Source organism: Bolinopsis microptera, chromosome 9 (assembly GCF_026151205.1).
Source record: "Bolinopsis microptera isolate Bmic1 chromosome 9, MBARI_Bmic_1.0, whole genome shotgun sequence".
NCBI lineage: Eukaryota > Metazoa > Ctenophora > Tentaculata > Lobata > Bolinopsidae > Bolinopsis > Bolinopsis microptera.
The window spans coordinates 6613938-6626526 of NC_087080.1; the positions used below are offsets into that span (position 1 = coordinate 6613938).

Here is a 12589-nt window from a genome sequence, read left to right on the forward strand (position 1 = left end):
GTTTGATTCTTTCGGTGACTTACAAATACACTGTCAGCACGTACTAGCTTCTTCAAGGCTGGATCGAGATTAAGAAGGTGCTTATACTTGTGAATAATGCTCCCCATGTTGGGAAGTGCTGGATTCTGATCCATAACCATGGGTATTAGACAAGTAGTCATCTCATCCTTATTTTTAGGGGCATACAAGTTTTTCCTATTGGTTATATCACTAAATTTGTTGAAAGCATCGTCTACAATACTAGAATGGTAACCACGGGCTACAAGGTAACCAGTATATACCTCCCTTTGCTCTAAGAAATTAGTGTCTTCACTATTGTTCTGCCTCACTCGCCTCGCCACACCATAGGGTATGTTTTTGAGAACATGGCTCCTATGACATGAGGTGGGGATGAGATAGCAGTGGGTGTCACTGGGCTTAGAGTAAAGTTTGGTATGAATAACATCGCCAACAGCATAGACATAGGTGTCTAAAAACTCAACACCATCCTTAGAGTAGTCGTAAGTAAACACAAGGTCCGGATGGATACTATTGAGCCATTTCATAAATTGTAGAAGCTCCTCAACAGTACCAGGCCAGGCCATGTATATATCGTCACGCAACCTACCCCAGAATGCTGGTCTGTGTGGCGGGCCATGTTCTAAATCTCTTTCATTAACTAAAATATCGATCTTATCCATTGCACAATCTGCATACTCACATGAGTTCTTAGGACCCATCGCCGCTCCACGCTCCTGACGGTATGTTATACCGTTGAACGAAGCTATGTTGTAATCAAGAGTGATTTCTAGAGCACTAATAATGCATTCTGTACTGAACAATTGATCATAACTACTTCTTTCATTCAGGTGCTTGGTGCATTGTTGGATCCCCATATCCCTGGGGATATTGGTGAACATGTTGGATATATCTATGGCAACATGTATCACCTCCTTACCCAACAATATGGTGGACTCATTCAAGCTATCAATCTTCCTCAAAAAATGAGGGGTGTCAATAATTCTATAATCTAAAATAGCCTTCTTCAATTCGTATGCAGTCAGGGCAGATAGGTTCTCAATGTACGAACCACATCCAGTAGTAATCATCCTCCCAGGGTACAAAGGTGGCTTGTGGGCCTTGGGATTCAGGTATATATATAACATCCCACCAAGACTCTTTGCAATCTAAAACAAGTTTCCATAAACTCAATGTCACAATTTAAACGGGCATTAAAATGAATGTTAGATAATCGCGTCAAACTACAATATGCCGATCCGCCGAGGACTCTACTTTATAACTATACTAGAAAACCCGTGGTCACAGTGAGGAAGCTAATATTGATAGTATTTTTTGTTAGTAAGTTTAGAATATCCTACACCACCGAAGATACAGCCAAATAAAATGTTGCTCGTACTAAACACAGCGTAATATATCAAAATGACGTTAAAACAATCATTGCACGTGCACGTGCGTGTAACAATCCTCGTTACCATGGTAACTACGCAACTTCCTATTTTTCATCTAATTTGCACGTGGGCGGTCGTACAGTGTACGTAGAAACAAAAAGAATTCTCTGAATTATAAGTAAGACTAGAAAGCCCGTGGTAACAGGGACGAAGCTAGTAGTATTCTTTGAAAGAAAGTTTTAATCGCATCAAAAAAGATCCATCCCGACCGAAGATACAGCCGATTTAAATATAAAACACTTTAAACACAACGTAATTACCACAAAACCGATCAAAATGACGTTAAAACAATCTTTGCACGTGCATGACGCATGTGTGCATTAAAACACCGTTGCTATGGAACCTTTTGGTTGTTACCTAAATTCCTATTTTTCCTTTTAATTTGCACGTGGGCGGTCGTACAGTGTACAGTGTACGTACAAAAACAATTCTCTGAATTATAGTAGAGATATATTATATTATATATATATTATTATATCACAAACATTCCCCGATAACTTGAACAAATGAGAGAACCGTGCATAATACAAGAGCTTGAATCTCAATAACTCTCAAAACCACACCACTGTCAGTTGAACACAGATAAATCCTGACACCCAACATTACAAGTACATGAAGCTCAATAAAACTCATTACAATATTATGTCCATATAACAGCACCAGCACAGTGCAGTAGTGCACACTATAATATATATATTTTCATGTTAAATGTGCAGAGAATTGTAAAGATAATTCAGTAAATACACTGTCACGTTACTTAAATAACAGGAATGAAGAATACCGGTGTAATCTTGTTTGTTCATAAGTCGTGTAGTCTGTTAGGCAGTATTAAACACAATAGCCCATTGAACCACTCTCAAGTATGGGTTGTTGTAGCTTTGGAATAATCAGCCGACGGACGGCACTCGGCACGGCACGGCACGGTACTCTGCGCTAATCACCCAATTTTAGGGAGCTTTGTTCAGTCTTGTAATGGGCAGGTAGCCTGAATAAGTGCATAATCTCGTGCAGGGAATATATTTTAGAGTTCCACTTGACGGGATATGACCATATAAGGGGGAACACCTGATTGGGAATGATTATATTAGGGCTCTACATGACCGGAAATAACCATATTGGAGCACAATTTAGCAGGTGATTACCATATTTGGGCATAACCTGATAAGGATAATAACCATATTTGGGCCCTTAAGCGTAACGTTACCTGAAAATCAATTGTTCAGGTGTGACAATGTCACAGATTGGTGCAAGAAGATCTGCAATCGGCGAGGAGAGTGAACCATGTACTAGTGACGAGGACGCCAGGTAATGAGATTTTTGACTCTTTCCTTTTCAATCACTCGATTATCGCTGTGCAGTGATCTCAGTGCTGTATTATCACATAAAGCAGGTGACATGTCCGTCACAGAGCAGGTGACAGGTTTGTGACACATTATTACTAATAAATACCACCACCTGGTAGATGATATAATAATAATAGTTGTTACAGGGCGTCAGGAACATGGAGAGACAGTGGTATAGACACTATATCCAGCACCTACACCAGTATCAACGCTAGTATGAGCGATGAGGAGACAGATGAATACAGAGTGAGTACACAAACCAACAGACATACAGACATACAGATTACAGACATACAGACTCATGGACTGACAGATAGAGAAACTTACAGACCAACGGAAAGTAAGACAGACAGATTTACTGACAGAACCTATTCAATATAAGAGGTCGCACCATGCTGATTTTAAACGATCCCTGCCTTATTCTGGCAGCTCCTAATTCAACACACTCCCAGCAGATCTAGTAGAGCTTAGTACATCACGTGACTAGTACATCACGTGACTAGCTGGTCAATCATTGTACTCCCAGGACGGTCATCACCTTGTTTATCATTGTCCAATCTCTTATTTAAAAGCGTTATCGTGAGAGTATGTAATAGGTAGTGCGTGTGAACTGTACTAGAAATACAGTGTTTAACTGCTAGAACAGTGAATATGACACCAAATATAATATATCATATAACATCAGGTGTTGTACAGCGTATTGAGGGACCTTAAGTTCATTCTCTGACTATAACACTACACAGAGGCACATTGGTCACGTGTGCGCGTTATTTGCACGTGGTTACACAAGCAGTTCAAACAAGCCGCGCGCATACCGGTTTAATATTTCTAAATGTCATGAACCTTGGGATTAGTTCAGGTGTTAAGTTAGTTGCAATATAGTGGTTACTAAGTAGAGTGGTGAAGACATCTCCTGATTCCCTGGGGATCCCTAGTCAGTGAACACGTGTGGTTATCATGCAATAGTAGAAGTCTTATCGCAACAATCTGCCAGGGCTCCTGGTATTTGGTGAATAAAGCTCTCGAGATATCAAAATACTTTACATATATCCGACACATTTTTTACTGGAATTTAAATGTCGGTAACACGTGCCCAACGTTGTATTCCGATATTACAATATGAAACTTTGAGTTACAGTAAAAAAATGCGGCAGATCTGAGCCAAGAATTCCAAAATAGGACTCGTGCGAAATGTTATCATTTTCCTAACAATAACTAGCAATTTCGTACTGAGTTTAATAATGTTAAATGTACATTATGAACTACCAAGTTTCATGTTGTACCTATTTCAATGTGTAATGATAGAATTAGCAGTGCTTTCAAACCGACCCGAGTCAACCGTTTATTGTTTATTAGCCCTTCATGCTTATTATACCTATATACCCAGCCAAGCCAATGACTTAAGGAACTTGTTGTTGCGCATGATACAGAGATCCCTCTGTTTCTGCATATATATTATAATGTGTGCTGCATACCCAACATTCTTATTATTATTAGTGGTTAATACTCGCATATAGCTACTGGTTGTACATTTTATATTACATATTTGCTCTTGGTTGCTTGTTAGTTAATCTGCTCTAATAGAGTCAATTATCGATGATTTATGAGAATTTTAATCATCTCAACAACATAGAAGCAATAGTCTAGGCTCGCAGCTTGTAGGTCATCAGAAAAGTTTTTAAAGATCTTGCTTGTTGCTGTGATACTTGGAATAGTTTCTCTTACCGATGGTCCTAGAGAGAGAAACTAGATGATAGACCCGCTTCTGTTGTACCCTCTCCCAGACTCCTTGAACACATCTGGATATAGAATCCGTGTAAGTTTTCAGTTCGGTAGTTCAATTATCAGGACAATAGGGAACAATTCGCGGGAACATGTATTTTGGGACAACCTCTTGGAATCTCGTTAGACTATTTTTAGGATTCTGAGAAACGTTATAATCTCACAAACAGGCGTGTAGTGTGTACTGTACATTATGTACTGTACAATGTGTACATTATGTAGTTTACTCCTTTACAATGTATTGTGTGCTTTACACAGGCCATGGTTTTGGATCGACTACATAACATCAAAACACTGTCCTCGACTAATCTCGAGAGCGCTTTTGGGGCCCTAATCTGAGTGTAAGGGTAAGCAAGCAAATTATGAGTATTAAAAGTGACAAGCAAATCATCGAGATGAAACTTGGAGCGGTGATCTCTGACTTAAACCCCGGGCGAGGGAGGGGTACACTCACAGATCACAGATCACGATATCGTACCGGGTAAACTCTGAGTGTACAATCTAATTCACTGTGATAGCGCTACTCAGTACTCTTCTTCAAGTCTCATTAAATTAAGACTACTAATATGAACCTATCATGAGGGTCCCCTGCCCTAGTGATCTTATAATTGGATTATTATCCATGATCTGAAGCTTTTGTTTCCGGGATACATTTCCTACAGATCTAGCGTGCACAATAATTAGACTCGCTCATTTACTATCTCGCAATGTAGAAGCTGGTCCTTATTGTCCGTAAGATGGCTACTAGCCAAGGATAATAATGGATTATCCTGCCGAAAAGATCACTTTTTGAAAGATTATCAATCATCATCAATAGAAATCCTGGCTTTATGCCCAACTCCGACCCAACTGAAATTAATCAAATTAGCCCGTAGACCAGCCTCCATGACGCATGTATTTAATCAGGGCCCTTGTCCTTAAACACTTGCTGTAATAGCTATTATATAGGTTTTTGCTCTCAGTAATTTGCGCCACAATATAACTGTGCACAAGCATAAAGGTGGTTACTCACCTGTACATAAAGGATAATATGATCAGATATGTTACAGTCCACGAACAGGTCCTGAAACTACGCCTACTCCCACATCATAATGATGAAAATACCGAGCAGATTCAGTAACAGATGTGTTATTAGCCTTTGTGTAGCTAAGGACCTGGCCCACAAACAATATGATTTACAGGGGCTACCCTAGACTGGAAGTTTACTAGCAGGTCTATCATATTATCGGTATATAGACTTGGTGTGCTTATCTGCTATCTAGACGCTGTGTCACTTGTTAAGCTGGAACCTCCTTGTTAGAGATACGTATCTAGTGGGCGTATCTTGTTAGAGATATAACACTGGTGGTCTGGGTGAGCCATGAGTATGAACAAGCTGAGACGAAGATGTTCCATGTTCGAATTGGTGGGTTTTTATTTTCATAAATGTGATAATTTCCGAATTTTTGGGCGGTTAAACTAAATAAACCGCCGCCCTGCTGAAGCCAACAAAAGTTATCTAGCGTTAAACTGATTAAAAAGTACATAATATAATATAAAATCTACACTTTCGTCTTATAACCACTGGTTGTAATCAGAATTACGAATGGACCAACTCACAGTGGCTGGGCACTTAAACCGCCCTTGTGAACGGATGAGGAAACATCTGCTCATCTCGAACCTAATCACCTAATTAGCCCATTATCAAATGACTTGTCCATCTTGCACTTGACCTGTTTAGCACTCCTTCTCTACCCGTATACTATTCTCATTTGTGTCTGACAAGCCCGTGGTTCATACATTTGACGTTTGTAACATTTGACGTTTGAACTTTAAGATTCACGAGCTGTGGCCTGTAGGAACTTGAGAAGTTGAGATCAGATCGGAGAGTGAAATAGTGAGGATGCGGTCACGTGAGGGAATATGAGCTGTTTTGATTGGTTCACATTTCAAGTGTTGCACGTGTGGCTGCCAGCTCGAGCTCTGATCTTCCAAACCTTTTCTCCGTACAGCCTCGTAAGTGGTCTGTGAAGATGTCAGATCCATTTAACGTGAATGTTTATTTAGTGTCCATTAACTGGCCCGTGTTTGAGATAAGAAACGGTCGAACCAATATTTTGTTTTGTCGAGACCGACCCTGGATTTTGTTTGCCGAACTTTTTATAATTGTAAATTAAGCTCATTTATTACCTGTAAGTATGGTAAATTTGGCAATAATCACTTTGGCAATATTCCAACACAGTCGTTACTCTGTTACTATACGCGGTATTATGAAAAAGTTTGGCAATAATTTTAGTAAACTAATCCGAAACCCGCTCCGCGCCAGGAATCCTGTCTTTTTCTTGTTTGATATACTTTGACTGCAGCTGTATAAAGTTTATATCACTCAACATTCACAAATACAGATCGGCTTCACGAAGCCAGAAGTGTTCACTCGTAGTAACTCTTAGTCACTAGTTTTCAATAGCGCTGGGCGCTCTCTCCTTTTTGTAACGAGCTTCCGTGATCTACATTTTTCGGCCAAACTCCGGTATGCCAAATTGTAGCGATGAGAATTTACAAATACCGGACATTTTTGCTGTCACGAGTGCTTAACTTTAAGTAGAATTTTCTCGGAGAACTCTGTATTGCATCGAAAAGAACATTCCGTGGCCAAGAGTTTAGTATGTACTAATCATTTAGAACAATGTTCTATTCAGCCTTAGGTTAGTCTGAAAGACCTATATAACTTTTAAGAGTATACTGGACACGACACTTGGTTTTAGTGTACTACTATTAACTGTCTATACACTATTTAAGATAACTTAAAATAAATTATTTTATTTTGTAGTAGAGTGTCCCCTGCTAGTCACCAGTCTCCTGGTCATGGGCCTCCAAATGACGACCACATACTAACATTGCTCAAATTCTTGTACTCTAATCACCAAATCTAGACGGCAGAAGTATTACTGGGTTAGGTGGACTCTGAACACGGTGGACTATATCCAAACTATGTAATCACCTGTTAACATCCAGTGTTGAAGTTATGGAATTTAGGTTGTACTCTTCAGCCACTCCACCGGAACGTACTGAACGATTTGGAGAATGTACTAATGTAGCTGATTTCATCCAGCTATGTGTCTATTTGTCTAAGTGGAGGCTTCTCTTTGTTGTGTTTAGACACAGTTGAATAGATGATAATGTGTGGAGGAATCCTACTTTTGTTCTAGAATGTGCCGTGTTCCTGTTGGATAATGTTTGGCACGTGATTGGATTCCTTTCAGGAACATTTTCCTAAATAACCTTGATAAGTAACATGTTATTATACGTGCCTCAGAATAAAAATAATTTTCTTGATGTTATTCAGAGATAAGTGGTGGTGGCTAGTGTTGGTCAAAATTACATTTTTGTATATTTTAGTACTGACATATTTTTACAAACGTGTTAATTTTACCGTGTAGAGAGGTGATTTGTAAACAAAAACGCGCTCAAAAGAATGCAAGAGTTTCATACATCGGTCTAGATTGTTGTTTTAAAGGTGCCTGGCATCTAACACTTTGTTTGAATGTATTTAACAACCGATCTGCTTCACTACACTCTTAACACCACCCGCTATGTATCTAAAAATAGAACATGATATTTGCTAAATTTAACCCCCAAATTGTCTGCTCCCGTAAGGTCTACAAATAACACTTGTGAATCATAACACATCTGATTTTTTAAATTATCCCAGCTGCCCTATAAACGCCCCTAAATATAACATGAGTATGGAATGTATACTTTCTGCACCTGCGACCCAAATTGAGAATTTACATCGACCTTGGATACGCCGAATTACGCTACGATCTGAGAGAATCATGTACCGTGTTATATAAGATACAGTATTTGCTAAGAATTTGCTATCCTAAGAACTTTTAGACGTTAATTTACGTCAGTTGTCTTTTTGTTCCATTTCAAAAGGAAAAGTACGAAGAATTTAGATTTAACGGCAGATGAAGTCTTAAATTTTGCTATCAAATCTTCAAAAACCACCGTATTACATGTACAATTGCGTTGCATGATACATATCAAAATTTCACAAATCCTCCTCAAGTGTGAAAAGAGAGTATAACTATGATGTTGCCGGTCCAGTGTCCATGACATACTATTCGTAGAAATTCTTCAAATGTACACGTTTTCCTGCATGCTTTCTTACCAACACAACAAATCGGAGCTATCATGTGTTGTGGCTTATTGTTCTCAGAGCTTGGTTTTAAATACTTAAGATAAGCGGAGGTTTAATACTGAACTAGTACAAATATTTGTTGAGATCAAGATTATAAAGCATATTGTGTTCCAACTTCCAATCGAAATACTTATAATGAGTTATGACTAGACAAGAGGGGTATGTTGAATGAGCTTTACCACAGACTACTGTGAATGAATTAAACTATACGAGGATAATAAATGATGAATTTACGTTAATAATTCCATAAATCTTATGTTAACTGTCATGTTAAATGTCATAATATTAGAGAGTTAGTTCACATTTCCCATACCTTTTGTATTTAGCAAGAGCCAGATCGCAGACAGTGCTAGATCAAAGACCTCCCGAGATCTTGGTACTATACACTATACACTGTACACAATTGTATAAGCCAAGCTTAAAACCATATCCAGCCTTGTTAACCCTACCTTTGTTTTATTTTCTCACTTTTATCCGTTTTTTCCTCTTTGTAACGGGAAAATGTACAATGTTCAACTTGAGCAGTTTAACTAGAAATGTGGTACAACTTCGTGATTTAAACGATTATAACGGTACTGGTGGGAGTAAAGCAGGCCTAGACAAAGTCTCACGGCCTTTAGTCGGCTGTAACGAGATTTTATTGGTGGGTGTTGTAATCTGGCATTTGCTAAATCTTTAATTTTTAAGTTTAATGCGTGCATAAATGGTGCCATTATTTAGGGGTTTTATCGTTTTTTGAATTAGACAACACTTTGAAAATGTTATTATTAAACTTTTATATGTGGGTTGGAGAATGGAGGGATGGGCAATTCAGTATCTTTTCTACGTGGGTGGATAAGAAGCAGCGGCTAGGGCGAAGTTACTTTATCGAAAAACAGATTCACTTTGTCTAAGAAGGGAGAGCAGTATATCAATCCGATCACAAAGCTACGTTTACCTGGCGTATTTAATGATAACTATATAATATGCTCCTAATAACTGTCTGCTACTCTGCCATGTTATATTCATTATGTGATGTTATTATTATCCTGTTATTGGCGCTGCACCACAACATCTGAATTCAAGCACCAGATTAGCAACACTAATTATCCCAAGCAGCACTCGCCCACGCCTCACATCATATCGCTAGCTGATCCCAAATATCGCTAGATCCCAAAACGAGTTAACTACACTTCGGTTAAACTGCGACTGGCTTTATTTAAGTCTTGCAAGGTTCGTTGTTATATCGTTCCTCCTGCGCTTTTATGTCCAGTTAATGTATTCTTTTTCTGGTGTCTTTCGAGCTGATGCTTTCAACTGGGGTCAACCCGAGGTTTGGTTCTAGGAAATCTATTTTTAGTTTTCTGTTTCCTTCCCTTTTATCGAGTACTTAGTGACGTCTTGCCAGCTTAGGCGCTTTTAACATCGCTACATACTATCAGCATTAAACATAGCTTAGGATACATAGTGTACTAGAATGAAATGTCATTTCCGGATATATAATTATTCGTGTCCAGAAATACCTTGCCATCCTACGTAATTCCCAATATTTGACAGACTTTTGACAGGGGCGCGGTACATAACATAATCGTTTTGCAGTGTTACATTTAAAACTATTTACGGAGCGTCAAATCCGTTGATGTAGAAAATTCCATCTGCTTGATCATGCATGATTGTTATTTTCTGTAACGTCAATTGGTGACTTTAATTAAAATACGCTACAGTCACAAAATGCATAATAGTTCGTCAACCTGAGATGTTTTCTAGAAGTTTTGTACAGCTTGCGAGAAATAATTGTAGAACATACCGCAAAACTTACGCAGTGTATTACCCAATTTAAACTGTCTGTCTGGCTGTGTCTGCATCTTTCTTAAACTGTGCCTATAGTGCCACGGTAACGTCTAATTAAATTCCGCTAATGTATTCATCACATTCCATCTGAAACCGCGTGATGAATTACTGAAATTACGTGAAATTATCCTCGCATATCCACCGGGGAAATCTTAACATACCTGAATATTTTGTACGATAATATTTAGCGCATTTAAATTAGTGTTCAAAACTGTGATGAGCATGGCATATCCTCATATTCCGTTCCGTTTCTGTAAGTCCGTCTCTAGGGAGTAGTTGAGGTAAAAGTTGTAACGCGCGGAGTCTCACTATTATTGAAATGTTCTGTAAATTTATGCGCACGCACTGTTTCCGCCGCGCGCGCGTTCTAAATTATAATTATATCTACTAACTAATCACCCCAATCATGTATACGGCCCCTTATTATGGCTCTCTTCTGCTTATTAACAGCCCTGAAGATCTTTGCCACTATTTACTGTCTTGTTAAGGCCCGGATTATGTTTGGGTAATTATAAGTTGTGTAAGAGAGAATTGGAGGTGTCCCTTTGGCTGTGAACCTTAATCAAGAGCGACCAAGCTCTCCTTTTTTCTTCAAGTGAAGGTCAATGTTATATTAATGGGAAGAATCAAGAAATCAAGAATAACTGTGCAACTCAACTAAACATACCATGACCTTGCTTAAAGACAACATATATTGTCGCTTACCAAACTTTTCAACTGACTGACACAAACACTCGACCCTCGGCCTCAATAACTGTTTGTTTTCAATTTTTATACTAAATCTCTTGAGCTAAAAATCTTAGATCTGCCAATTTGATAGCTTTGTAAAATCCTTTGTTTTCCGTTAACATATCCTCTTTTCAGGGACAGCGACCGTTATCTCCACTTGCAAACAGTTATGCATCGTTTGAGCTGCCCACAGAAGGTTTGTCTATATCCGAGATTATTAATTTATTGTGCTCACACATCAAACAACCGTGTTTTGTGTGTCATGATCATGTCACCATCATATCAAGTAAAAATCACACCATAATGAGTTTCACCTCAGTGGCCGTTCGGAACTTCCGTCTATTATTAAGAAAGCGTGGCTTTGAATGTTGCATTATCAACTTTCCAACATGTTAATTTCCTCAATTAAACAACTAGTACGTTAATTACCTCAATTTATCAACCAAATCGTTAACTGCCCCAATCATGCTACAAGTGCGTTTTAATTGCCTCAATAAAGCAATACCGCTTCAAGCCTCACTTTAAAGTGCCGCTTTTATTGTTATCGTCTATGAAATAACTTTGTAGTTCCAGTTAATCCACCATAAAGTGACAGTAAGTAACCGCACTCAGCCATTTGATCTATTATTGGAATATGAACACTCATGCACCCTTCGGGCCCTTAGCCAAGCCTGAACACCACTTAATATCTATATATAATGTAGACCCCGAGATGTGCTGCGTTACTTACCTGTAAGTTTAGCCTGTAACAGCTGCTAAGTGTTGTACCACATAAAATACTTTTATCAGTATTGGTATAGCCACTCGAGATGGCAGAGCTTTTTTCTCTTTATCAGTTGACAGTCGATAGGGTAGCTCTAAGTTTCCGGTCTAAAACTTAGAGGCTAGATGTTGGAGGCGTGACAATTATAAAGAAATATTTCACGTACATACCAATGTATCTAGAATACTCTTTTTATACTCGAGTGTTTTGGAGCATACTCAAGTATGTTCCACTTTATATTGTTACCCTTTTCACCCTAGATATTTCACGTCATGTCAACGTCATGTAACGTTTATTCCAAATCAACACTTCATTGAGCAAGCCTGCGTGGAATGTTCTCTCTTTATCTCCTACTACAACTTGATACGCTTGCTATTGTCCTACCTTCCTGTTAATTTACCTATGACTGTAAACAATACAACATTGACGTATTGAGAATTATTGAGAAAGCCACTGGTATTATGTAACTACTTCATTAATAATTGTTCCAATACTGTTGCTTTTGTCAGTG

General features: G+C 38.6%; 1 protein-coding gene across 9 annotated transcripts in view; it reads left to right on the forward strand.

The window, feature by feature from the left end:
- LOC134820583 (uncharacterized) overlaps positions 1-12589 on the forward strand; it is an 86137-nt gene that overhangs the window by 43144 nt on the left and 30404 nt on the right. For all 9 annotated transcript variants that reach the window (XM_063831043.1, XM_063831039.1, XM_063831040.1 and 6 more), the window contains 3 exons: positions 2672-2753; positions 2938-3037; positions 11451-11511. In XM_063831043.1, the coding sequence (XP_063687113.1) occupies positions 2672-2753; positions 2938-3037; positions 11451-11511 (243 nt within the window). The remainder of the gene's footprint in view (positions 1-2671; positions 2754-2937; positions 3038-11450; positions 11512-12589) is intronic.